Source organism: Mytilus trossulus, chromosome 2 (genome assembly GCF_036588685.1).
Source record: "Mytilus trossulus isolate FHL-02 chromosome 2, PNRI_Mtr1.1.1.hap1, whole genome shotgun sequence".
NCBI lineage: Eukaryota > Metazoa > Mollusca > Bivalvia > Mytilida > Mytilidae > Mytilus > Mytilus trossulus.
Genome location: NC_086374.1, coordinates 63,026,886 through 63,052,577, shown reverse-complemented (window position 1 = coordinate 63,052,577; position 25,692 = coordinate 63,026,886). Strand labels below are relative to the sequence as shown.

The 25,692-nt window shown below is 32.3% G+C and overlaps 1 protein-coding gene across 1 annotated transcript; it reads right to left on the bottom strand.

Annotated features, from left to right (window-relative positions):
* Positions 1–1,502: 1,502 nt before the first annotated feature.
* Positions 1,503–25,026, bottom strand: LOC134707744 (peroxidasin homolog pxn-2-like). Its single transcript, XM_063567765.1, has 17 exons — positions 24,867–25,026; positions 22,868–23,137; positions 21,506–21,626; positions 16,704–16,799; positions 14,214–14,383; positions 13,821–14,006; positions 12,834–12,888; positions 10,916–11,016; positions 10,513–10,611; positions 8,941–9,057; positions 7,715–7,903; positions 7,272–7,411; positions 6,388–6,554; positions 4,566–4,772; positions 3,423–3,595; positions 2,217–2,322; positions 1,503–1,645 (listed from the first exon to the last, which is right to left on the bottom strand). The coding sequence occupies exons 2-17, from the start codon at positions 23,130–23,132 to the stop codon at positions 1,588–1,590; spliced, it is 2,250 nt and encodes a 749-aa protein (XP_063423835.1). The 5' UTR covers positions 23,133–23,137; positions 24,867–25,026; the 3' UTR covers positions 1,503–1,587.
* Positions 25,027–25,692: the final 666 nt, after the last annotated feature.

Below are 25,692 nucleotides of genomic sequence, written 5' to 3'. Positions count from 1 at the left end.
TAAAACATGTGTTATAAGGTTCATCTTATAAAGGAATATTCAACAACCAATTTTGATATTCAAGATAGTATTTGAACACGAAACTGTACGAAATGCAATTTTCAAACCACGACTTTCACTGCCATGTTTAAAAGAAAGACAAATAAAGGCAACAGTTGTATATCTCTGTTCGAAATTCATAAATCGATTGAGAAAAAACCCAATCCGGGTTACAAACTAAAACTGAGGGACGAAGTAAAATCACAAAAATACTGAACTCAGAGGAAAATCAATTAGGAAACAGTTCTATATATACTAGTAGTCCCGGAGTCGAATCCGCAAGTGACCCATGACTGTTGTTCGACAGTTGAAATACAGTCATACGACAGTGGCACGACAGTAAAACGCGCATCCCATGACACGAAAACCTGAAAAATATTCCCAACCAACTCATCATGATTGTCGTACGACTGTCGTATGACCGACATGCGGTACAATTACATTTTTTTCCCGTCGTGTACCTATTGTGGAATCATCGTGGACATGCATGTCGTAGCTGATGTGACCACTCGAAACATGCCTTTTTACATTTTGCACGATAGTGTCACGACAACTATTTTATAGTTCTTCCACGACAAAAAAACGTACGATCTGTTGTGACTGGGGCTTAAGACAATACACTTGTATCTTCCTTGACAATTTGTTTTTATTTTTTGTGAAACAGTTTTTAATTGGTTGAGAAGTCACATGTTATAATACTATTGCACAAGGAAAGAGACTTTGATAGTAGGTACTCTTAAACAGATCTTTGGAATTTGTTAGTGTTCACATCTAATTTAAATCACCCTTAGAGTAAGTAATTTCACAATAACGTCGAAGCCATGCTTTGATTGCTGATAAAATCGATGTTAATAATTTTGAAAGTTGTGTCATGGAGTAACTGGACTACCCGCAAATATTGAGTTGTATGTATTAAAGGACACTTATGTAATTTTGGAATACTATCAAGTGAATGGAAGATTCAGTTTTTCATTTTTGATTGAAATGCCCACAAAGAAAAGACCAGACCTATGATTAATAATGATTGCTCTCTTTGGTAATGTTGACGTGGTATATATTAAGTTAACAAGTTACATTGCAATACCTAATTCCTCTATAGAGCAACTTATGTAATGCGATTGACAAACACAAAACTTAGTTTGGGGCTTTTATGTCCTATTTCGTTAAACCGTTTTTTAGTTATCGTATGGCGTTATGACCGTCTTTTTGTTCTATTTGGTTTGTTCCACTTTTTACTTTTGTCCTTTTTGTGCATCACTTTTATCATTTAACTTTGGCTTCATATTTCTTACCTATCCTTGCTTCAGGCAATGCTTTTTCGTATTTAAAAAACCCCAACCTTTTTACTACAAAAATCTACTGACCGAATACCCTCACAGAACTAAACGTTCATTGCAGCGGCATGATTGTGAGAAACCTCTTTCCCTTCCCAATCTCTGTCTTTAAAATTAATGACAAACTCATGAATTTTGATATTTACTGTAGAAAAAATGAACAAAAACTAAAGTTTATAATTACAAAAAGTTTTTGAAAAAAAAGAGTATTTGATTATGCCCACACGTTAAAGTCAATATGAGGATTTCTTCTTTCATCACTGCAGTCGTCTCTGAAACGAATATTAAGACTAGTGTTAATCATCCGATAAAAATTATAATGTTGCAGTCACATATACGATACTGTGGACTCGTTATTATTCGTTGGACACCAATTTTCGTGGATTTTGTGAGTATAGGTAAACCACGAAATTGAATGTTCAACGAAAGTTAAATTTCCCACAGGGTTGCTTGCAGTTTTCTGCAAAACCATGAAATTAAATATCGACAAAAAAGTTAGTTTTCCTTAATCCAATAAAATTGGTACCCAAACAAATGAATGAATCCACCGTATACGTTCTTCATATTGTTGACCAGTTATTTATCTTTTTTATATACATTTTCTTTGTTAAAGGTTGAGTTAGGATTTTAAATTTAAATTACTGTTGAGGTCTATGCAGATTTTTATACATGTGTTTACATACACGAAATAAACTGTATGGTCATAGGAATCAGATTTAATTTTGCAACTGAAATTAACTTGTAAGAAAACATGTCATTATTTCCGTAACAAATACATAACTTATGTTAAAAGCAATCTAGCGCCTTAGTGTTCTCATATTGTTATATAACGGTTAACTATACCTGTTTGTCTGTTGTCTTAAAGCATTTCTTTGGATTTCTGTTAAGTTGTCTATATTTTTGCAAAAGACACTTGCAAGCGTCACTTTTCTGATTTCCTGAAGTTTGTCTACAATCAAAGCAATATTATTGGAATATATCTTTTTTAATATCTTGAATATGCATTTATATACATTTGTTTGTACTTGATATAACAGAACCTATGTGGTAAAATGGCGATAATTTAACAACAATAAATTAACCCCTACAAAAAAAAAATTTATATTGTGTAAACATTATATCCAGTGAACGACTGCTTTTGTTTTCCACTTTTTTTATAGAATTAAACCAAGGCAAAATAATAATATGTGTAATTAGTATGCCCTACATCTATACGAGCTGGATGCCCAGATGGAAATTGAAATTTTGGAACATACATTACCACCTAATTTGAATTAACTATCTTCTTCAAAAGCGATTAGAACTTTTATTATCCAAAAACAACTTGTTATGCAATTCCACACTAAGTAGTAAGAGTAAAAAACGTGAACAATTTGAAATTTTCATGAACTTAAATACAACATACAATTAAAAAAAGGTATTATCAAACACTACATGTCAACAAAAGCTCATAAAGAAATGTACTGAGCGATGAAAAAAATACTCAGAATTAGATCAGACTTTGTTTCAGTTTCGTTATCAAATCTTTAGTATTTTCATTTTGTATTTTATCTTAATCAAAAATTTATTCAAATATGTGTGCCCTTGAATTATTTTTTCTAAAGTTCATACATATAAAGCTTATGGTCAATTTTTGTGTTATAGTAGTAACAACATGTAACAATAGTTTACATCTGAAGGAATCCTGTCTTTACAAATTTTGGTAAAATTATAATATACATATAAGAAGTTAGGTTTTAATGATTTTTTTATAATAGTCAATTGACTTTCTGAATAAGACGTAGTTTTTTGTCATTGTTTTGTCGGCTTAAAATGTGTGTGGTTTTAGAGCTTGACTTTTGTCCTAGTGATTGTACATGTCTTCTATGCGTAAAAAAATCACTCATGAACTTGGATATGTCCATTAAACAAATAAATAAAAAAGAAAGAAAAGTAAAAATAACAAAAGAATTTTAGAAACCAAGATGAGGATATTTGGCAATATAATGCAAGTTTTATGAAAAAGAGTTGCCTTTAAAATAAATCAAAACTGTTTTAATATATACAGACCTTCACTGAATCCCTCTGGTTCTGCTCTTTCATACCAGAACCGGTCACCTTGTTTCAGATTCTTAAATTGTTGACCAAGTATGCAACCAAATGTCTCTCCAACATATGCGGCATCGCCTTGTAAGCGCTGTTCCAACATGCCTCCAACATACAAATCAATATCATATACGCTTCTGCAAACAATATAGAAAATCTTATGGTGATTCAGGAAACAAATGTTATAAATGCATTAACTGGTAAAATTTTGATCGAATGAGATTTGAACTTGTAATTTTCAATCCATCTGACAATCAGATATACTGAAATTGATTCACGAAATTTGTAACTTTTGTTTGTTTTATTCTTAATTGACTACGGTTTTACCTTTTCAGACAATTGTAACATACTTTTCTCGGTATACTGTTTCCTGTTGAACAATTTATTAAATATATGCCAAAGAGATAATATTACTTCTATCCAGTAACAAACGTTAAAAAATCTATATTTATTTTTATCATACATTTAGTAGTAAATGCAGTAGCTTTGCATATTTAATAAATAGCCTGCTGTTTAATCTATATCCCAGCTTTGATGCGCACCCTTTATCATACACTTTATCACACTCCTACCGTTTATCGCACCCTTTATCACATCCCTACTCATTTTTTTCTTCATTTTTACATAAACTCTGTTTTAATTTAATCAAGTTTCTTCTGTCGTGAACAATTTTTCCTCAAAATGGGTCCTAAATGAATGGTCATTCGGGCGTGACGTAATATATTGAATGATATCATTATTTGGAATTTGACGTCAACAACGTCGAGTTTTTTTATATTTCTGACACACAAAATACAACTATAAAAAAAACCTCAATGAAATATTATCATACAAGACACACAAGAAAAAATTACAATAAACAAAATATTTTTAAAACAACAACACCCAAATTGAGAGGTAACCTGGGTACTTCGGATGAGTAATTGAGCAAAAGGCCCTCTGGCTGAATTGGCATCTCGGGATGATACGGCATATGATACGAATTTTGCCATGTATTATTCTCTATATATTGTATTATGATTGTGTGTAAATCACCAAATCTACAACAAAATATCGAAAGGGCGGTTGAGAAAGTGAATAAAATCTTAAGGTTATAATAATACATACGCATATAAGTTTCTCAAATCCCGTGTTCCTCCTCTAATATATGTCATTTCTGTCCAGGCATCATCGGAGGATGGAACACTAAGACCACATGCCTTTCTCCATTCTGTGTAAGATGGTAAACCATGATCCCTTCCTCTTTGTATGTTTAAACTCGTCAGATCTAACACAGTGTTAAACAATTTATTTCTGACCGAACCAGAAAATTCTCTGAAAAATACAATAGATATACAAATAGATGTTAAAACATATCTATACTGGTAAAGTAAATGCCAGTCTTTCTTTATGTAATGCGAGAAGATACATTGAATATACTTGAGCTTAAAGAATTGTTATCCGATTAGTTTCTATGTTCGGAGAAAAATTTCAGTTCAAACAACGCAAACGAATATGACTGGACTTCGAGGGTATCTGTAATAGATGCTAAAGAGAGACAAAGAATTATGACAGTAGGAACTCTATAGATGAAAAATGATGAATAAAATATGAGTGATGAACTGTAAGGAAAAAAGCTGATATTTGTATTAGCCTAGTATAACAAAAAAAGATTGACAAAGACACAAACTTTATGATCAGTCAAAATGCACTTCCATTAACAGATAAATTAGAAATTGAAAAAGAAGAAAAACAGCATCTTTACTGTTTCCAGGGTAATCATATATGAAAATTTATTTAAGTCATCAGGCGAAAAAAACACATTTTAATTACTAGTATCACTGTTCTAAAAGTATATTATGCAAATATATCATGCTTACAAGGGGTATTTGCCAAAAATACCGGTTGAGAGGTACAAATTTCCAGAGCAGATAGGCGAGAGAAATTTGATTACATCGAAACCGGTATTTTTGGCAAATACCCCTTGTAAGCATGATATAATTGTTTAATTGCTCAGTCAAATTGCATTGACCGTATTATCATTTCTTATCATATTTTTATGTATAGTCAATAGCTGACCTTTTTATGATAATATGCTGGTTCTCGGCTGACTACTACACTTAGTTCATCAGTTTGAGTGAAACGTAATACAAGTGGGTTCCAGTTTTATGTGAACGGTTGACAATTCATTTTCGTTGAGTTTTATTTATGACGTCATTAAAGTAGGCTACAGGTTCGTGGAATTTTTACGTCATTCAATAATGACGCTTTTTATCCTTAATATTTCCTCTGGGACCGTATATTAAGAATGACCATGAATTTGTCAAATTAGAATAGAAATAATTCATTGAGTTATTTTTAGACATGGTATTCCTTTTCTGCCTTGGTATTTGCTAGGGTATTCCCCATCTCCCATGGTATTTGCTAGCAAATACCCCGGCACATAGAATTCCCTAATGACAAATACCCCGGCAGAGAAAAGAAAATCTCAATTCATAGAAATTGGTAAAAAATACCATGGTTCTCATCCAATCAAAATACAGCATTATAACATAAGGTGGAATTATACAGAAAACATACACCTGTGTTTACATTTATAACTTCTAAAGTAAGCATAATAAAACACGCAAATAAAAATTGAGCTACTTACCAAATACGAATTCATTCTGTTAAGTATTATTGTAGAATAATTGGGGTAAAATTACTTATTAAATTAATCAAACCAGATGTGTGATTCTGGAAAATGATTTCTAGTGCTTAAGACCTTCTACAACTTTCGGTGAACTGTGAACGGTTGTTCAAAAATGAAGGCCTCATAATGTTCCTTTGCAACCCTTAATCAATTATGCGGAGTGAAGTTGTGTAATTAGTTAATACACCATCTCGTTTCTTTCCATTTTAATGTTCCCTGAAAATTCAATTACATCTAATCTTAACTAAGTTCACCTACCTATCTGCACTGGATGCCTGAATAGTGGTCATATATCTAACTAAATCTAATATCTTGGAACCTGCCTCATTGACTAACATATGTGGATTTGTCATAGTTAGTTCCATATTTGTTTCCTCTGAAGTGGTAGCTAAGTCTTCTGCCATATATGCTATTTTATTAGGAATCTGTCAAATAATGTAATATTATTTGAACAAATGCATTTCAATTAAACCTGCATGATAAACATGCATTTACTGAACTTCAAATAAAAAAAGAAGAAACCTCTGGTACCTCTCATTGTCAACATCATTGTATAGGCAGTGATGCATGTGGCTAGAGGAGAAGGCTGATGCCATCATTAACCTTATCAGCATATTCAGGTATAATACCCAGAGTGATAAATGATGAGTATGATCAAGTAGAAAATTTATAACAACTAGCATATTTAACTTTTTAATTTAGACTGTTATTGAAAAAATGTAATATCAATACATGTATTATGAATTATCTATATATTCATGTTTCACAATGCTTGGTGTATTTTCAGATGAAATAAAAATAAATTACAAAAAAAAAATTAGCGGAAAAATAGCCTAAACAAGTTGGGACACAAAAGAAAAATATTTTCATTCTTATTTAACTTCGTAATTTGTTTAGTCAACTAATTGTTTTGATTTGGACTCACTAAAAAGAATAATGTAGTCGAAGACCTCGTCTTGATTATTTCTTAACAATATACAAAAAGAAGATGTGGTATGATTGCCAATCGACGAGAGAGCTATATATGAATTGTTGGTTTCCTTTGTTTAATATTCAGTACGGCTTTGAGTTATTAGCAAACTTGACAACAACAAAAAAAAATCGGCTGGGTACCGGCAGTCTTATGTTAAAGTAGGTCTTACCATAGAATGACCGAATCTCAAAGCAGCAGTGGCAAATTCCACTGTAATTCCGGGGTTGATTGATTCGTCATAATCCAATGAGTTGCCCGATGTCAATAATTGTAAATTGTAGTCGGTAATGGTTTGGTCATTAAATACATCTATCAAGAAAAACGTATAAAAATTAACTGTACTAGCTCCAGTTTTCTACTGCAAATAAATATGATAGTAACGATATGTAATGATCAGCAAAAAACACAAAATATAAATATTGAGTCATCTTACTTTATATCTACGAGCTGATAAAAACAATTCGGACCACAGCAAATGAATATTACATTAAAATCTGTTTTGTGTTTCATTTTATTACGTGTTGATTTTGTGTTGTTTTTATAACACAGACTACTGACTCCTATACTTCTAAACTTCTGATATACTAGTAATTATTTTACGTTCAAACTTACTTTGAAGCCATTCATTGTATGTGATGTGTTGAATCAGAGCATTGACAATCTTTCTGGCTTCGTTGAATAATTCCTCATCTGTCCAAGATGGCTGAGCTACCTCAAGCTCGTCAACAATACGGTTATGCTCTCGAACAAACAATGTGTGTAACAATCCAAGTCCTGGTTGGACGTTTACTCTTACATCACCTAAATATAAGTTTCTGGTATGAGAGATACACATCGCATTTGCCCAATAAAATTATTCTATTTCTTATAAAATTGATTAAACACATGAAAAAATAGATTCCATATAACTAGATATATGAAGATGAGTTGTGAGAGCTAATTAGACAACTCTCCATTCATGTAACAATTCATCAAAGTAGACCATTATAGGTCAAGGTACGGTCTTCAACGCAGAGCCTTGGCTCACACCGAACAGCAAGCTATAAAGGGTTCCCAAAAATTACTAGTGTAAAACCATTTAAACGGGAAAACCAACGGTCTAATCTATATAAAAAACGAGAAACACTTATGAACCACATCAACAAACGACAACTACTGGACATCAGATTCCTGACTTAGGACAGGTTCGAGGGACATGTGCATACAATTGCAGCGTGATTAAACGTTTTTTTGAGAAATCTGTATTTCAAGAGTAGATGGAACGGATGTTCTATAAATAAGAGCAACAGTAGTATACTGCTTTTCAATAGTCATCGTTTAAGAAAGAGTTATCATTTCTATTTTTGATTGGAATATCGGGGCGAAATATGCTTTTTAAAACAATCATGGACGCAATTGAATAAAATATCACAAATACCGACAATAATTCATCTTCTGGGGAAATAAAGGTCGATAAAAACAAATGTTTATAAAATTTACGTCTGCCTTGGTGTAATATAAGTTATAAAATTGAGAATGGTAATGGGGAATGTGTCGAAGAGACAACAACCCGACCATAGAACAGACAACAGCAGAAGGTCACCAACAGGTCTTCAATGCAGCGAGAAATTCCCGCACCCGGAGGCGTCCTTCAGCTGGCCCGTATAAACAAATACATATACTAGTTCAGTGATAATGAACCTTTTGAAAAGGTGATTCATAACACTACAGGGAGATAACTGTAAAAATAAGCTGAACGTATTTTGTTTTTCTGACAGAGTGTGTGGTTCAGGTCTTAGAATTGTATATATTCCATTTCTGAATCTTTTTCGCGTTTTTTGGTGTTTATCATATCTTACCAGCATTTTGACAATAGTCATCTTCTGGATCATTGCCATCCAGAGAACAAATGGCGTCTGAAGACCTGTCCTTTGGCAGCAAGTCCCCACCTGATTCTGATCGCACTTTCATTTTTCCTATAATTAAAACAAAACTGATGAAGATAATGTTCCATGATAATGTCTTTTACATTTGAAGTTGATTATTTGTTTACCCTAAATAGATACTTCTAAATGTACATAAATGTACATTAATACTCTCTATGGTGAACAAATACGTGAGACATGTTTAACCATCCTGACCTAGCTCACAGTATTTTCTTATTATACTGTAGTTAACAGTAAACAAAGCTACCAGGATTATAATTTAATACGTCAAACGTGTGTTTCGCCTACCTAAGATGCATTAGTGACGCTCAGTTCAAAATAGTTATAAAGCCAAACAAGTGCAAATTTGAAGAGCATTAATGACCCAAAATTCCCAAAACTTGGGCTAAATACGGCATGGTAATCTATGCCTGGGATACAAAAAAATCTTAAGTATTATGAAAAATTTATAGTTTTGTAAACGGGAACTTCATAAAAATGACCATATAATTGATATTTATGTCAACACCGAAGTGCTGACTACTGAGCTGGCGATACCCTCGGAAACGAAACGTCCACCAGCAGTAGCATCGACGCAGTGGTGCAAATTTATGAACGGTACAGGCTTATAATCTTAAGCACCAGACGCGCGTTTCGTCTACATAAGACTCATCAGTGACGCTCAGATCAAAATAGTTATAAAGCCAAACAAGTGCAAAATTGAAGAGCATTGATGACCCCAAATTCCAAAAAGTTGGGCCACATACGGCTTAAGTTATCTATGCCTGGGATAAAAAAAAAATCCTTAGTATTTAAAAATTTCTTAGTTTTGTAAACGGGAAATTAATAAAAATGACCATATAATTGATATCCATGTCAACAACGAAGTGCTGACTACTGGGCTGGTAATACCCTCGGGGAAGAAACTTCCACCAGCAGTGGCATCGACACAGTGATGTAAATAGTTATTAAAGGTATCAGGTTTATTATTATGTTTATAACAAACGTTATGTATTCACTATGTCCATAACGCTGCTAGTGGACTATAGGATCCGATCCACAGTGTAAAATTCGCTCATTAAACGCGGATATATTGATTCCTGTCTAAATGTAATGTTTAAATAAGTGCCATACTGTGACAAAACGTACCAGATCCATTTAAATAATTTCAACTGAAACTTTGTCAAATAATATTTTCGTCAAGCCAATACACGTAAGTTTGGGATACATATTTTTGAAATGCATAGTTTAACTGTTATCCTTAGAGCCATCGTGGTAATAATATTCATCAAGTCGACTCAAGACCAAAAGTAAGAAAAGTCAGATAATGCAAAACGTTTCAGTTTGAACAAAGATTACATAGTCAAGCACGTCTTCAACCTTATAGAGAATGAAATAATCTATACAAAAATCCATATAATACAATTTTAAGTACAGTGTACACATTCCATGAAAGTTAAATCCGTCATTTAGTAACCAAAATCTGTAAATTGATTTAATATTTACCTCCGTTGCGAGACCTCAGTGCTTTAAGTTCATCCTCTGAACTGCCATACACCATGCTTGCATCAATAAACGATGATATATCATTCGTCAGTTGGTTACCTATATAAGATGAGAACGGTCTAACAAGAAGATCTTATACAAATCAAGGAGATATCTGATTTATATCTTTACAAATTCAAAACTGTAAAAAAAAAAAATGAGGGATTGTATTTCAAGTTTTATAATCTAAGTAGAGGATATATATATGATTTTATAAGGGATTGCAAGGATACTTCTGGATTTTCAAAGGTAACATCTTTAATTAAAAACAATTATGAGAAGACAGTAGTTTAACGATGTTTATATGTCGTAACTCGATTTATAGGAATCAAATAATAGTAACAAACAAAATTAAAAATCGTACCACTAAGGCTCAAATCGGGTGCTGGGGCTGATCTCACAAATTCCATACACGTTATGGGCAAGTCATCGTCAGCTTCCATTTCTATCGCCAAACATTCTTCCCTGTTAATAAAAAAAAAATCTGGAATTCTGAGATATAAAGATAACACTGAATGCAATTTTAACAAAATCTCAGACCAAGGGTTTTGAACCATACCAGCATCGACCACATGTCTACAAAAAAGACCAGGATGTCAAATGAAAGTCGGGAAAGGATATGACAATATTTTCCCAAATATACAAAACTTAAAGATAAAATGTTTATTCTAAAAAGTTATTTAAATAAAGATAAGAGTAGCAGTTATTCAAAATTTCTTTACCTAAAATATTGACGAAAGCAAAAATGAGTGTTGTAAATAAAATATCATTGTGAATTTGGTAGTCGTAATTCATGCACTTGTTTTTGTTTTATTGCACTAAAGACATTTAAAATTAATACTATTATGATTGTTATCGCATCAATGTTTTCCTGCTTAAGTACAGCTCTTTATAAGAACCAGGCAGTGTGCCATATACATGTGATATATGGTTTTTTTAGATTTTATCTATATTTGGCCTAGTAGCAGCAACAAATAAATTCTGCTCAAAAAATAATTTGATTTTTATAAGACTTTTACAGATTGCTTATCATTAAACATGTAAAATATTTATAAAAAGATAAATGGGGATCAATGCCATTTTTTAAGGCATTCAAATGAATAAAACCTGAGGTTTCCGAAATCTGACAAAAAAATCAAAAACATGACAAGCGAACTGCAATGTACCTTAATTAACCTCAGAAGCTAAACCCAAGTTATAGATTATCGATCTTATATAAAATGTCTGGAAAAAAAAATGATTCTATTTATAATCAGGCTCTCCGACCAAACATAATCTTTTCAAGAATCTATATATATGTTATCTTTAAAAAATTAACCTACCACCCCCCTTTTTTCTAACCTTCCAACCATAATATTACATTATATATTACATTTGTTGAACCTTATGAAATAAACAGAATAGACTGTAACTGAAGCAAAGCAGTCATATTCCAATTAGAAAATAAACACCCTCTATTTATGTATTTTTGTACATATAATTTCTATTTATGCAATTTCAGAGTGGATTTTGCTAAGCATAATATGTGTTTCAGTGGTAACATTTGAAGTCAACAACACTTGACGATTGTAGTTTAAAGTTTGCGTTAGCTTTTATGTATTTTTCCTATCGGTTATGAAAAATTCAGAACATTTAAGCTCTTAAACTGCAATATTCTGCAAATGAAAATTCCGTTTCCAAGGAAAAAATCGGTTGCTTTGGTGATAAAACTACAGAAAATCCCACACATTTTTCTATTAAATTTGGTAAAGTACTATCCAAACTTCATAACTACAGTTCCAACTATTCTGTACACATTTGCACTTTTCTGAAAAACACCGGAGAAAATGTGGTAATTCAGCAAAAATCCCAATTTCAGATAGTTAAAAATATGCTTTTTTTCACCAAATTTTACAAAAAAATTACAAATTTGGTTGACATGCAATCTTCACTAAAATGAAGCTTAAACCAAGTTCTATCAATTAAATGTAACATATGAAAATTAATGAAAAATGCACGATTTTATTCATAATCAGGCTCTGAATTGTGGTGATTTAGCTGATTTTTGAAAGATTTTACCATGCTTAACACCCAAAAAATAGAGTGTCCGTTACCATGGCAACCACTCAATCAAAATTATTTTTTGTGCAGTATTCATTTATTGCTTCTACTAGGCCAATTATAGAAAAAATCTGAAACCTTCATGTATCGCCCTCTGACTGGTTCTTACAAAGAGCTGTAAAAAAGATAATACAGAAATTGACAAAAAAGGGGTCAAAACAACACAATTTGAAAATTATTACCTCTGGATGGGAACCGTGTTATCTGTACAACATACAATATCTGCGCCATCTTCACCTAAAATAGAAAAGTTGAAAACAAACATATCGAAAATCGTGAGACAAACTTGTATTATGTGGCATGGGATGAATTATACAGTTGGTTACTTTTCACTTCACAATCGTTCGTAATAGATTTCACACGATAAAGCAAAAGAATATACTTTAAAAGTATTTTTCAAAGCGAACGGAGTTTTTACACCAACACACTTTTGTTTTCATTGTATTTGTTTTTTTTTAATTTACTTCTATTTCAACCTACTAATTAATTAAACACACACACACACAAATACATATGAAGCTACTTATAATATTTAACTTTTTCTTAAAAACCGAAATTCATATAAAAATACTTTCAGCAAACCATGAGGGACATAATGTTCTCAAAAAGATGGGTTTATTTAAGCGACTTCCATCGTAATGCCTATTTATAAGTAAGTTGTAAATTGATACTTGAGTGTGGCTTTTTGTCAAAACTATGTAATTTGAGATGTTTAAGAGATTCTGAATAAGAAAGGTGTCTTTGTGATACGATAACTGGTCACAAACCATGATAAAATTTTTATAAAATTCGATCTGTCAGACTGAAATTTCTATCCTTTTTTAAAATTTTTAAAGAAAACAATTCAAATGACATTTAGTGCTTAAGAAAAAAAGTCAATGATAATTAATCCACTGCTTATTGTTAGTTTGACTGATGCCACAGAAACGCTTATACCACAAAGAAAACAAGACTTTGTTTTACTCTCTTATTTTTTTGAAGAACCAAAGAATTGAATTGTGTAACATGTGATGAATAACAATATGTGCAGGATTAAGTAAAAAAAACCAGGTACAAATGTTTTTAAAAGACACATGTGTTGCTTTGCTTTTTGAATGCTCTTTGATGTGCGTGTACTGATTTTGTGTCATGGAAAGATACTCCATATCTTTTGTTTTTCTCTTACATACCTGAATATGTTGGTGTGAGAACAATATCGTGATCAATAAACTGTCCCCAGTTCATGCTCATCAATGTGTTGAAGCCTTCCAGAGGAGTTTCTCCATCAGCACTAGTTGTAGCAAACACTGCATTACTAAGAGCCCTTGGACCTGGCAATTCTGCATTCGGAACAACGCTGGTTCTAGGTTCATCCACTACAAAACATATCATGACAATCTTAATTACAATGCTTGAGCAAAAGTTAATACAAACAAAGCAAGCAAGCCAACCAAAACTTTAACTTGCTAGCATTAGGATAATAACTTTTAAAATATGGGTTATTCCAGCTTTGCAGATATGGCTTAAAACGTTATGTGAATTAACAATTTTTCTATCTAGCATTATTTTCATAATTTACTCACCACCATTGCTGTACACCTCATCTATAAATCTAGGTTGTGTCGAGAAAGCTGCTCCCCAGTCAGGATTATTTATGTTATTACATGTACCATTCAAGGTTCTGTATTGGTCAACATTTGAAATTGCTTGGCATTCACTAGTTGTTGTTCGTTTTCCGCTATGCTTTGAGTGTCTGAAATATCGAGAATAGAGGTATACGTGGACATGAAAGTATTAACATGAAAGCAGGATTTGCTTACTCTTCCGGAGCATCTGAGATTACTATGTAAGCTCTGCGGTATCTCGCTTACATCTTGCATTGAAAAAGAAATGTTCACCAAATGTGATTTGCACAGCACAGTCACATATATATCATATACTTTATATGTACGCACAAAAGGAAAGTCACGTCTATATACTTTAGAACAATACGCAGGTTGGCAGAAACAACATGTTGTTTGTTGTTGTTGTTTTGTACTTGTACGTCGAGTTGTAGGTCGGTGTGGTCTAAAGTGTTGTCCTGTTTTTATTGTAATTCCTGTTATCTCCTTTGGTTTTCAGATACTTAATAAACAGCTGCGCCATGAGTGCATGATACGCCCGACGTCTTATGTGGAAGTTATATGCAATAATCATAAATAGTTTCTGAGAAATTTTTAAGCAATAACCATATATAGTTGCTGAGAAAGTTTTAAGCAATAACCATATATAGTTTTTGAGACACGGCGGGAAAACCCCCACCCTGTTTTTTTTTACAACTAAATATCACTAAAATAAAATTTTGAATCAAAACCAAAAAGTATACAGATCTTTAGATTAATAAAACAAAGAAGTGTGTAAAGTTTTAAGCAATAATCATAAATTATTTTTGAAATACGGCGCGACATGTAAAAAAAACCTCCCCTGTTTAACAAAATACTCAATAACAAAAAAAAATTTTTTTTAATCATCACCAAAAAGTATACAGATCTTGAGATCAATATAACAAAAAAGTGTGAAAAGTTTTAAGCAATAATCATAAATTGTTATAGAGATACAGCACAACATGTAAAAAAACCCTCCCCCTTTTTTACAAAATACTCAATCACTCAAAAAGAAATTTTGAATCATCATCAAAAAGTATACAGATCTTAAGATTTATATAACAAAGACATGTGTAAAGTTTGTAGCAATATTCATGAATCGATTTTGAGATATGGCGCGACATGTAAAAAAAAACCTCCCCCCTTTTTACAAAATATTCAATAACTCAAAAATGAAATTTTGAATCATCACCAAAAGTATACAGATATTAAGATTAATATAACTAAGAAGTGTTTAAAGTTTTAAGCCATAATAAAGAATCATTTTTGAGATACAATGCGACATGTGAAAAAACCACACCCCTGTTTTAGTTACAAGAGGGTGGTAAAGGGGGGCCCTGAACACGGAAACACGTGAAATAAAAATCGCAAAAACGTTGCACGGAAAATAAAAATCGGAAAAAACGAAGCACGAGAAATGAAATCGTAAATATTAACGGGAAAAGTAAAATAATTTATTAATCATGCAGCCGTTCTTTGATACCATCTTGTCATTATAAAATGGACATGATGACCCTACAGTCACCTTTTAGCGTCCGCTAGTTGCAACTGATTTGAAAGAAAAATATTATTCATAATATTAAATTTGATACAAATTTAAATATTCTGGGAATACATAATAAATTTAAAACAATATCTGGACTGGGTTTGAATTAGTCCCGGTTAACTTTTTAATCAAATGCGCGCCAAGCACGAGAAATTAACAGTTCCGACACGAAACACGGAAAACAAATAAAAGGGAACACGAGGCACGCAAGTCGAACCAAACACGAGAAAACGAGAAATAAAACCTCAAAACACGAAAACACGTGAAATAAAAAGACCGAAAACGTTGCACGAAAATAACCCTTTACCACCCCCTTACAAAGTGCCGTAAATCAAAAAGTTTAAATCTAATTTTCACCAAAAAGTATACAGATCATTTGACCATCATAAGAAACAACTATATCAAGTTTCATGAAATTTGGATACGTCGTTCTCAAGTAACGGTGCGACATGTTTTCGCCGGACAGACGGACGGACAGACAGACAGACAGACAGACAGATGGACGGACGGACGGACGGACACCGGACATGTGTATACCATAATACGTCCCGTCAAAATTTTGACGGGCGTATAAAAAGCAATAGTTAAATCTCGTGTCTGTTTTTTCTTGTTCCTTATTTGCCAAAATACAAATTTGAAATAAGGAGCCTGTTGTTCAGTGGTTGTCGTTGTTTTGTGTCTGTCATATTTGTTTTTCGTAAATTGATTTGTTATACAGTAGACCGTTAGTTTTCTGAATTAATTTGATCATATTTTTAAAGCCGAATAATATTATTTGTGTCCTCGTTGATGAAGGTTGCATATAATTTCTTATATTTACTGCATTTGGACTTTGATAAACAGATGTCCCATTGGCAATCGTTTGTTTATTATTAAGTGTTTACCTTTTCGTGTTGCCTCCGATAATTTGATCTGTTATGGAATCCCAAGCATTGGTGAATTCTGTATCCTCTCTGAGCTCTTTTAATGTCAAATCGGTTCTATAAGAAAAGAAAAAGAAATAACCATCTTTAACCGAAGTATTAATACATTGAAAGGACATGGATGGATTGATTGATTAGTTAAACTGTTTAACAATTTATCGTGAGAGTATCTTAATATTTACTGGTAAAGGTGGATACTGAAGAGTAAAAATAAAATAAAAAATGAGACTCTCAAGTGGAATATGACTCGTTAATGGAATGCTACTTGTACATTTTAAGTGGAATGTGACTTCTAAGTTAAAATTTTAATAAACGAGTCAATTCTTTTTTATTTCTTAGACTAGTCCCACACAAATTTGTGTATGTTGTCCCTTATCAGGTAGCTGTAATTAAATGATTGTTTTTATTTGATATCTGTCATTTATGTTGTATTGGTTGGTTTTTCAGGCCGGTGGTTTTTCCTTATTTTTTTTTTTTATCTTATACTATTTTTGGTGGCATTAGTTATGTAAAGTGTTGAAGGTCTTACTTTGACCTATGGTTGCTTGAATCAATGCCATTTTGATTCTGGAAGATATTTGTCTTATTGGCAATCACACTTCAGATCCATATTATATAATATTATAATACATCACGTTAGAATGCCATATTTTGATTGGCTAATACGAGTGTGTTAATCTACCCTATCACATGGCTGAGCGGGTGACAATATTTTTGACTGTTACCCTCTCGACCAGACCAATCAAAAATCGATAATTTGAAGGACAATGAATTGAATTTACATCAAGTAATGTAATATTATGCTTTAGTTCTACCTTTTGGCTCAGATTTTTTTTTACTGTTAGAATAAAAATAGATAAAACATCTTGCTTACTTTTTTTTCGAATACCCATAACGTTGTTAAGTACGTGACGTCATAGGAAATACTTTTAAAAAAGACAATTATGTTTGGATATTCAGTATAATAAATTAAATAACACATAGCTAAGAGGATGATTTGTACCCCTCGAAAAAACATTGTCAACCTTGGCTTCGCCGCGGTTGACAATGTTTTCTCTGGGTAATTAACCATCTACTCTATCACCCTCTCAGCTACATGTATGTGTTGTTTATATACTGGTTCATTGTAATGCAATGGCGACAAGAAAATAAAATTAATAAAACATTTAGTCTTTATCCCATGAATACACCACCATTCACTACTTTGTACGTGAGTTGGCAATCGTTTTGACAAATAGTCAATATCTATGAAAATCCCGCATTTAAGGAATAACTGTAATATTTTTTTTTTGTCTATGAAGATATAACATAAAAAAATTGGTACACTCTGAATAAAGCGCGGAGCAGGTTATTTAACCATGTGCACCACATTTGTTTATGTTATTTCGAATAGACCGAACAAATATTACTGTCATTTCTTATAATTTAATTCTGACTAAATTCCATTTTAAACTGTAGAAAACCACGCAAAAACGTTGATAATGTCACGGTCACATGACTAATAAAAATAAAATTAAATTAACGGTACCAATTTTCTTGCACCAGATGCGCATTTCGACAATACATGTCTCTTCAGTGATGCTCGTGGCCAAAATATTTTACATTCCTTAATTTATAATAATTTCTATCATTTTGTAACACAAAATTTAAATAACACAAAAAATCCGTATTTTCATGCCAGTACCGAAGTACTGGCTACTGGGCTGGTGATACCCTCGGGGACTAATAGTCCACCAGCAGAGGTATCGACCCAGTGGTAGTGATAAAATTAACGGTACAAATTTTCTTGCATTAGATGCGCATTTCGACAATACATGTCTCTTCAGTGATGCTCGTGGCCAAAATATTTGAAATCCAAAGCTTATATAAAAGATGAAGAGCTATAATCCAAAAGGTCCAAAAGTATAGCCAAATCCGTGAAAGGAATCAGAGCTTTGCATAAGGAAGATACATTCCTTAATTTATAATAATTTCTATCATTTTGTAACACAAAATTTTAATAACACAAAAAATCCGTATTGTCATGCCAGTACCGAAGTACTGGCTACTGGGCTGGTGATACCCTCGGGGACTAATAGTCCACCAGCAGAGGTATCGACCCAGTGGTAGTGATAAAATTAACGGTACAAATTTTCTTGCATCAGATGCGCATTTCGACAATACATGTCTCTTCAGTGATGCTCGTGGCCAAAATATTTGAAATCCAAAGCTTATATAAAAGATGAAGAGCTATAATCCAAAAGGTCCAAAAAGTATAGCCAAATCCGTGAAAGGAATCAGAGCTTTGCATGAGGAAGATACATTCCTTAATTTATAATAATTTCTATCATTTTGTAACAGAAAATTTTAATAACACAAAAAATCCGTATTTTCATGCCAGTACCGAAGTACTGGCTACTGGGCTGGTGATACCCTCGGGGACTAATAGTCCACCAGCAGAAGTATCGACCCAGTGGTAGTGATAAAATTAACGGTACCAATTTTCTTGCACCATATGCGCATTTCGACAATACATGTCTCTTCAGTGATGCTCGTGGCCAAAATATTTGTAATCCAAAGCTTATATAAAAGATGAAGAGCTATAATCCAAAAGGTCAAAAGAATAGCTAAATTATGCCTATGGTCTGATAACAAAATAACGTCAGCTAATCAAACAAGAGGCTCTCAAGAGCCTGAATCGCTCACCTTAATTCTTTTGGTTAAATCTCTCATCAATGATTATTTTGGCTTTTCAATTTATTTAAATGTTTTTTAAATCGTCCTATTTTCTTCAAAAAGCCAAAAAAAATAATCATTTTCTCCTATGTTCTATTTTAGCCATAGTAGCTATGTTTCTTGACATACAAGGAAATAAAATATAAAATTTATACTAAATACTCTGAAACTCATTTAGCCTAAGTTTGTCTGAAATTGATACAGCAGTTTCAAAGGAGAAGATTTTTTAAAGTAAGTCAACATGATGAACAAATTGCGAAAAAAGTCTTTAATTGAAGATCTTACTTTGCTGAACATCATTGCTGTTTACAGTTTATTTCTATCTATAATTATATTCAAGATAATAAACAAAAACAGCAAAATTTCCTTAGAATTATCAATTCAGAGGCAGCAACCCAACAACAGGTTGTCTGATTCATCTGAAAATTTCAGGGCAGATACATTGTAGATCTTGACCTGATAAACAATGTAACCCCAGGTCAGATTTGCTCTAAATGCTTTGGTTTTTGAGTTATAAGCCAAAAACTGCATTTGACCCCTATGTTCTATTTTTTAGCAATGGCGACCATGTTTGTTGATAGATCATAACTTTGGATACAATTTACAAACTAGATACCCTAAAAAACATTCAGTAAAAGTTTGGAAGTATTTGGCCCAGTAGTTTCAGAGGAGAAGAATTTTGTAAAAGATTTTTAAGATTTACGAAAAATGGTTAAAAATTGACTATAAAGGGCAATAACTCCTAAAGGGGTCAACTGACCATTTCCGTCATTTGACTTATTTGTAAATCTTACTTTGCTGAACATTATTCCTGTTTACAGTTTATCTCTATCTATAATAATATTCAAGATAATAACCAAAAACAGCAAAATTTCCTTAAAATTATCAATTCAGGGGCAGCAACCCAACAACAGGTTGTCTGATTCATCTGAAAATTTCAGGGCAGATAGATCTTGACCTGATAAACAATATAGCCCCAGGTCAGATTTGCTCTAAATACTTTGGTTTTTGAGTTATAAGCCAAAAACTGCATTTGACCCCTATGTTCTATTTTTAGCAATGGCGACCATGTTTGTTGATAGATCATAACTTCGGATACAATTTACAAACTAGATACCCTAAGGAACATTCAGTTAAAGTTTGAAAGTATTTGGCCCAGTAGTTTCAGAGGAGAAGATTTTTGTAAAAGATTACTAAGATTTACGAAAAATTGTTAAAAATTGACTATAAAGGGCAATAACTCCTAAAAGGGTCAACTGACCATTTCCGTCATGTTGACTTATTTGTAAATCTTACTTTGCTGAACATTATTCCTGTTTACAGTTTATCTCTATCTATAATAATATTCAAGATAATAACCAAAAACAGCAAAATTTCCTTAAAATTACCAATTCAGGGGCAGCAACCCAACAACGGGTTGTCTGATTCATCTGAAAATTTCAGGGCAGATAGATCTTGACCTGATAAACAATATTACCCCCATGTCAGATTTGCTCTAAATGCTTTGGTTTTTGAGTTATAAGCCAACAACTGCATTTGACCCCTATGTTCTATTTTTAGCAATGGCGACCATGTTTGTTGATAGATCAAAACTTCGGATACAATTTATAAATTAGATACCCTAAGGAACATTCAGTTAAAGTTTGAAAGTATTTGGCCCAGTTGTTTCAGAGGAGAAGATTCTTGAAATAGTTTACGACGACAGACGACGACAGACGACGGACGACGGACGACAGACGACAGACGACGGACGACGACGGACGCCAAGTGATGGCATAAGCTCACTTGTCCCTTCGGGACAGGTGAGCTAAAAACGCGTTACATCCAAAATTATTTTTTTTCAATATAAACAAAATCTAATGGACAGAAATTATAAAGCACCAAAACCAGTGCAACTTCATGTCACTTCAATAATATGCATTAGTTCGAAATTAAGGGACAATTACTCTATGAATACTCATGACAATCGCTTTGTACGAACACTAGACTGCTTTAAACTAAGTAGGGTCTCTGTTTTTATATTTTAATAATATCATTTTAATACTCACAATTTCACAAGTTGCCTTTTAGCACAGATAGACAAAAATCCTAGTTTCTGGCGTTCTATGGATTCGGGTGTAATTTTGAACAGTCTATTACGTTTGCCTTGCTTTCTTTGTCCATCAACACCTAATGATACAATATAGCAACTATATATATATTGGCCTTTTAACCGAGATATTTAAGTTCACAGAATATTAAGTTTTATGTCATTCAGACTAGACCGTTGATTTTCCTGTTTGAATAATTTTGGGGCCCTTTATAGCTTGTTGTTCGGTGTGAGCCAAAGCTCCATGTTGAAGGCCGTACATTGACCGATAATGGTTTACTTTAATAAATTGTTATTTGAATGGAGAGTTGTTTCAATGTCACTCACACTATATCTTCCTATATCTGTTAAAATCATTTAAATAATAAAACCTGTTTCATTGTGTAATTGAAACACTTCAAATGAACCTAAATGTTGTGTGATCTCAGTATCTGACCATCTTCTATTATACTATTAATTAGCATATGTTGTTCTTACTTTGCGATTTTTTGTTTATTTGTTAATTACACATTTGAAAGAGGTACTACGATATCCCCAAAAATGTTTTACTCCGCTGCATTTAAGCTATTGACCCCAACCTGGAACCACTAGCCTTACAGTTTGTTGTCATTATTTGTGGTTTTGTTTTTGTGAATTTTGGTTCATTTGTATGTATCTGAGTTTATATATATATATGTATGCTTAATTCTACGTACTTTGCGTAATAGCTTTAACCGAAGCTCATTTTGTATAAAGCACACGCTCTATTATAATGTGCGCACGGTCAATTCCTATAAAACCATAGGAAATTAGGAAACAAATAGCCAATCAAAATTAATGATTCTAATGAGTAATGTTATTACGAGAAAACGAAGAATAACTCTGCTGTTTTTATAAATAGTTATGTAAAGTATCAATACAACCGAACGCGGTTTACTTTCAATTTTTTTAGAAAAGAAAAAAAAGATGAAAGAGTTATAATCGTTAAAACAAATCTCTATCATAAATACAAATGTACTTAAACTCTCCGTCGATTAGTGATCTGTATATACCTTTTGTATAAAATTGTAAACTTTGCAGATATATCACCGATAATTTACAAAACAAGTTAGCTTATATCGATTACTGGTATGCAAGATGGTTTTAAGATATCCATAGAAGGTTTATGATTTCCCCTGCTATACATTTAACATGTAAGGAAAGAATTTGTGATTGTAATCGAAATTTGAAATTGTATAGTGATTTTAAGATGGTGAAGACCACAACGTTAAAATGAATCGTGGCTTTGCCCTGTAATTCAAAGCTACAAAATGAAGATAATTATTCACATGTAATATTTAACCTTTATTTCTGAACTCCTTTTGCTTTTCTAAAAATGACTCGTATTTCTCTAAACACTTTGTAAAAGCTGTTTCCACTACTTCAGTAGCATCTTCTTTTTTCATCAACTGTTTTTCTCTTTCTCTTTCCTCTAATAGGTCCACTATGTCTTCTATTGTTTCTTTTTCTTTCTTCGTTAGGCTTCCTTCATGTTTAGATAGTCCTTCGCTTTGATAAAAAATTACCAGAAGTACTATGACAACCCCAATTTTTCTTGTTACTGACATCTTGTCTGAAAACACAAAGCCACAAAATTGTATTTATTATTCATGATTGATAAATGTCATGGATTCTCAATAAGAACATCGATAAACCTCATGGATTCTCAGCAAGAACATTGATAAATGACTGAAATCTGGACATAACGTACAAACATGTAGATAACAAAAAGTGTATACCAAAAACAAACGACATACACAGACACATTATATTAGAAACAGTAGGACTCAATGCATTAACTTTAAACCATACGACTTAAATTTGTAAATATCTTGCTCATTTTATAGATTAGTGAAAGGTTTTTGAATTTGAGAATTCCTGGTAAAGGTCAATCCTGAATCGCGCACCAAATTTATAAATTGCAATTTTTATTTTCACACAAAAAGACAGATTAGAATATAGACTTTTGTCAATAGAAGAACTCCAATTACAGAATAGCTTCATTGAAAGGTAAATCCTTCCATGCTACTCATCATATATGGTTCATCACACCAGTCCACAGTCACATATAGTACCAAACCATGAAATATTAGTATGACAAAACCAGTAATAATGTCAGGGATAGGAAGTATAATCACAAAAATATTGATCTCTGAGGAAAATTCAAAACGGAATGTCCTTAATCAAATGGCAAAACCAAAAGTTCAAACACATCAAACGAATGGATACTAAGTATATTCATGTTGATGAGATCGCCATTATGAGACCATTTTGTGGCTGATTGTGTTTACTGAGACACAATAGAGCTAGAGACGTAGCCTGATCGAATAGTATTGTTGTACTCAAGAATGGGATGTTCATTTTAAAGAGGAGCTAGACTCATCGCATTTGTTTTCAGTCGGCCAATAACGTAATAAAAATGGAAGATTTTACAATTGATGAAAATGCTTTATCTTTATAGATATTAAAAAAATATTAAAAAAAAATGCCAAATGAAAAATATTTGTCAACACAAAGTCTGACTCCACGTTAGTGTTCGAACTATTCCTATCTTATTTGTTTGCCAGCTATATATATCAATCGAAGGAACATTTATCAAATGGCTAGTTCTTTTTTTTTTTTGGTCTTTTTTTATTTATCAAAAATTGAACAGTGATTATCTGTCAGAAAATCCCGTCAGACTATATAAAAATTGTTTATTTGTTTTAACATCATTGCGTTTACAATGTATATATTTCTAGTTTGTCTTTTAAATCTGCCAGCAAGTCTTATATATCGTTATTGTTATTGCTGTTCATATTCTATAGATCCAATAGTTATCAAAAGTACCAGGATTATAATTTGATACACCAGACGCGCGTTTCGTCTACATAAGACTCATCAGTGATCGAGGCTCAGATCAAAATAGTTATTAAACCAAACAAGTTTAAAGTTGAAAAGTTAAGATTTAAACTTTCGTTGCAATTTCATTTTGTCAATATATAAAAGCTCTGCAAACGTTCAACTCAAATATTTTTTTTTAATAATACTGCAAAATAACAAAACAATGTTTAGAATAATATTTTCTAGTATAGTTTAAAAGGTAAGCAACAGTATTTGTTACGGTTGAAAATTAATCTGAACTGGTTTGTATTAGTTGTCATATTACAAAGGCAGTTTGGTTATTTTTATGCGATGGCCGGTACGTATATATTGTCATTTAATTATTTTCATGTCGATGACTTAAAAAATACACAACGGTGTAAGTATAATAAAAAGTATTTCGGTGTAAAAGAGAATAACAAAAACTTGAATTTTCTTACCTTGTAACTTACTCCAAAGATTGCCCTAAACAGATTATTTCATCTCAATATATATATATATAGGGTTCCGCATGAATTAGGATTTGTTAGAAAATCACGATATCACTTAAAAACCTTTTCTTCTTTCCGAAATAATATTTATGGATCGACCTGGTTAATGCTCTTATGTATTATTATAAACAAGTTTTGTTAAATACCCTTTAACTCGCTTGGACGTTATAATGCACACTGGGACAGTGTCAAAAACTATATCTATCACGGACAACAAATTCATTGTGAATCTTGGACAATTTCGTGATGTTCTTTATCCCCGTGGGTGTTGTATTAAAAGATAGTCGCCGATATTTATATATATGTATATATATAAAACTAAACCCGAAGAACACGAGTGCATTTTTTGTTTGCCTGTAACAAGAATGGTGACTGAAAGTAACTAAGGTTGTTTACAACGCATTTTTTTTTACTGTTTTGGTCCATACAGTGCTGGTTTTCTTATTTGAAAATACAATAAAATTTTACTCTTTGTTCACCATCGTGGCATTTTTCAAGCGAATCAAATCTAAATAATATAAAAATCAGCAGAGGAGTCTTAAATATATATGCAACGATTATCTTTCGCATTATAATACATTGATGAGTGTAGCTCAGATGTTCTCCCTTTAGAGTCACGAGAAGGATAGCGTTAGAGTCATTTAAAATCATCGGTATATCTCCTCTGAAAGTTCTTATTACGACATCGGGCAGTTTTCCTACATGATTTAACAAGTAATTTGTAAGAGCCCAATAATAAATATATATATATGAAGTTTTAGGAAGGTTTTTTTTG

Coding starts and splice junctions, on each gene's coding strand:
- LOC134707744 (XM_063567765.1), bottom strand. CDS start 23,132: ATGTCAGTAACAAGAAAAATTGGGGTTGTCATAGTACTTCTGGTAATT. Junction 7,904..8,940: donor TGACTATTGTCAAAATGCTG/GTAAGATATGAT, acceptor ACTTATATTTAG/GTGATGTAAGAGTAAACGTC. Junction 1,646..2,216: donor TTAAGACAACAGACAAACAG/GTATAGTTAACC, acceptor TATTCGTTTCAG/AGACGACTGCAGTGATGAAA.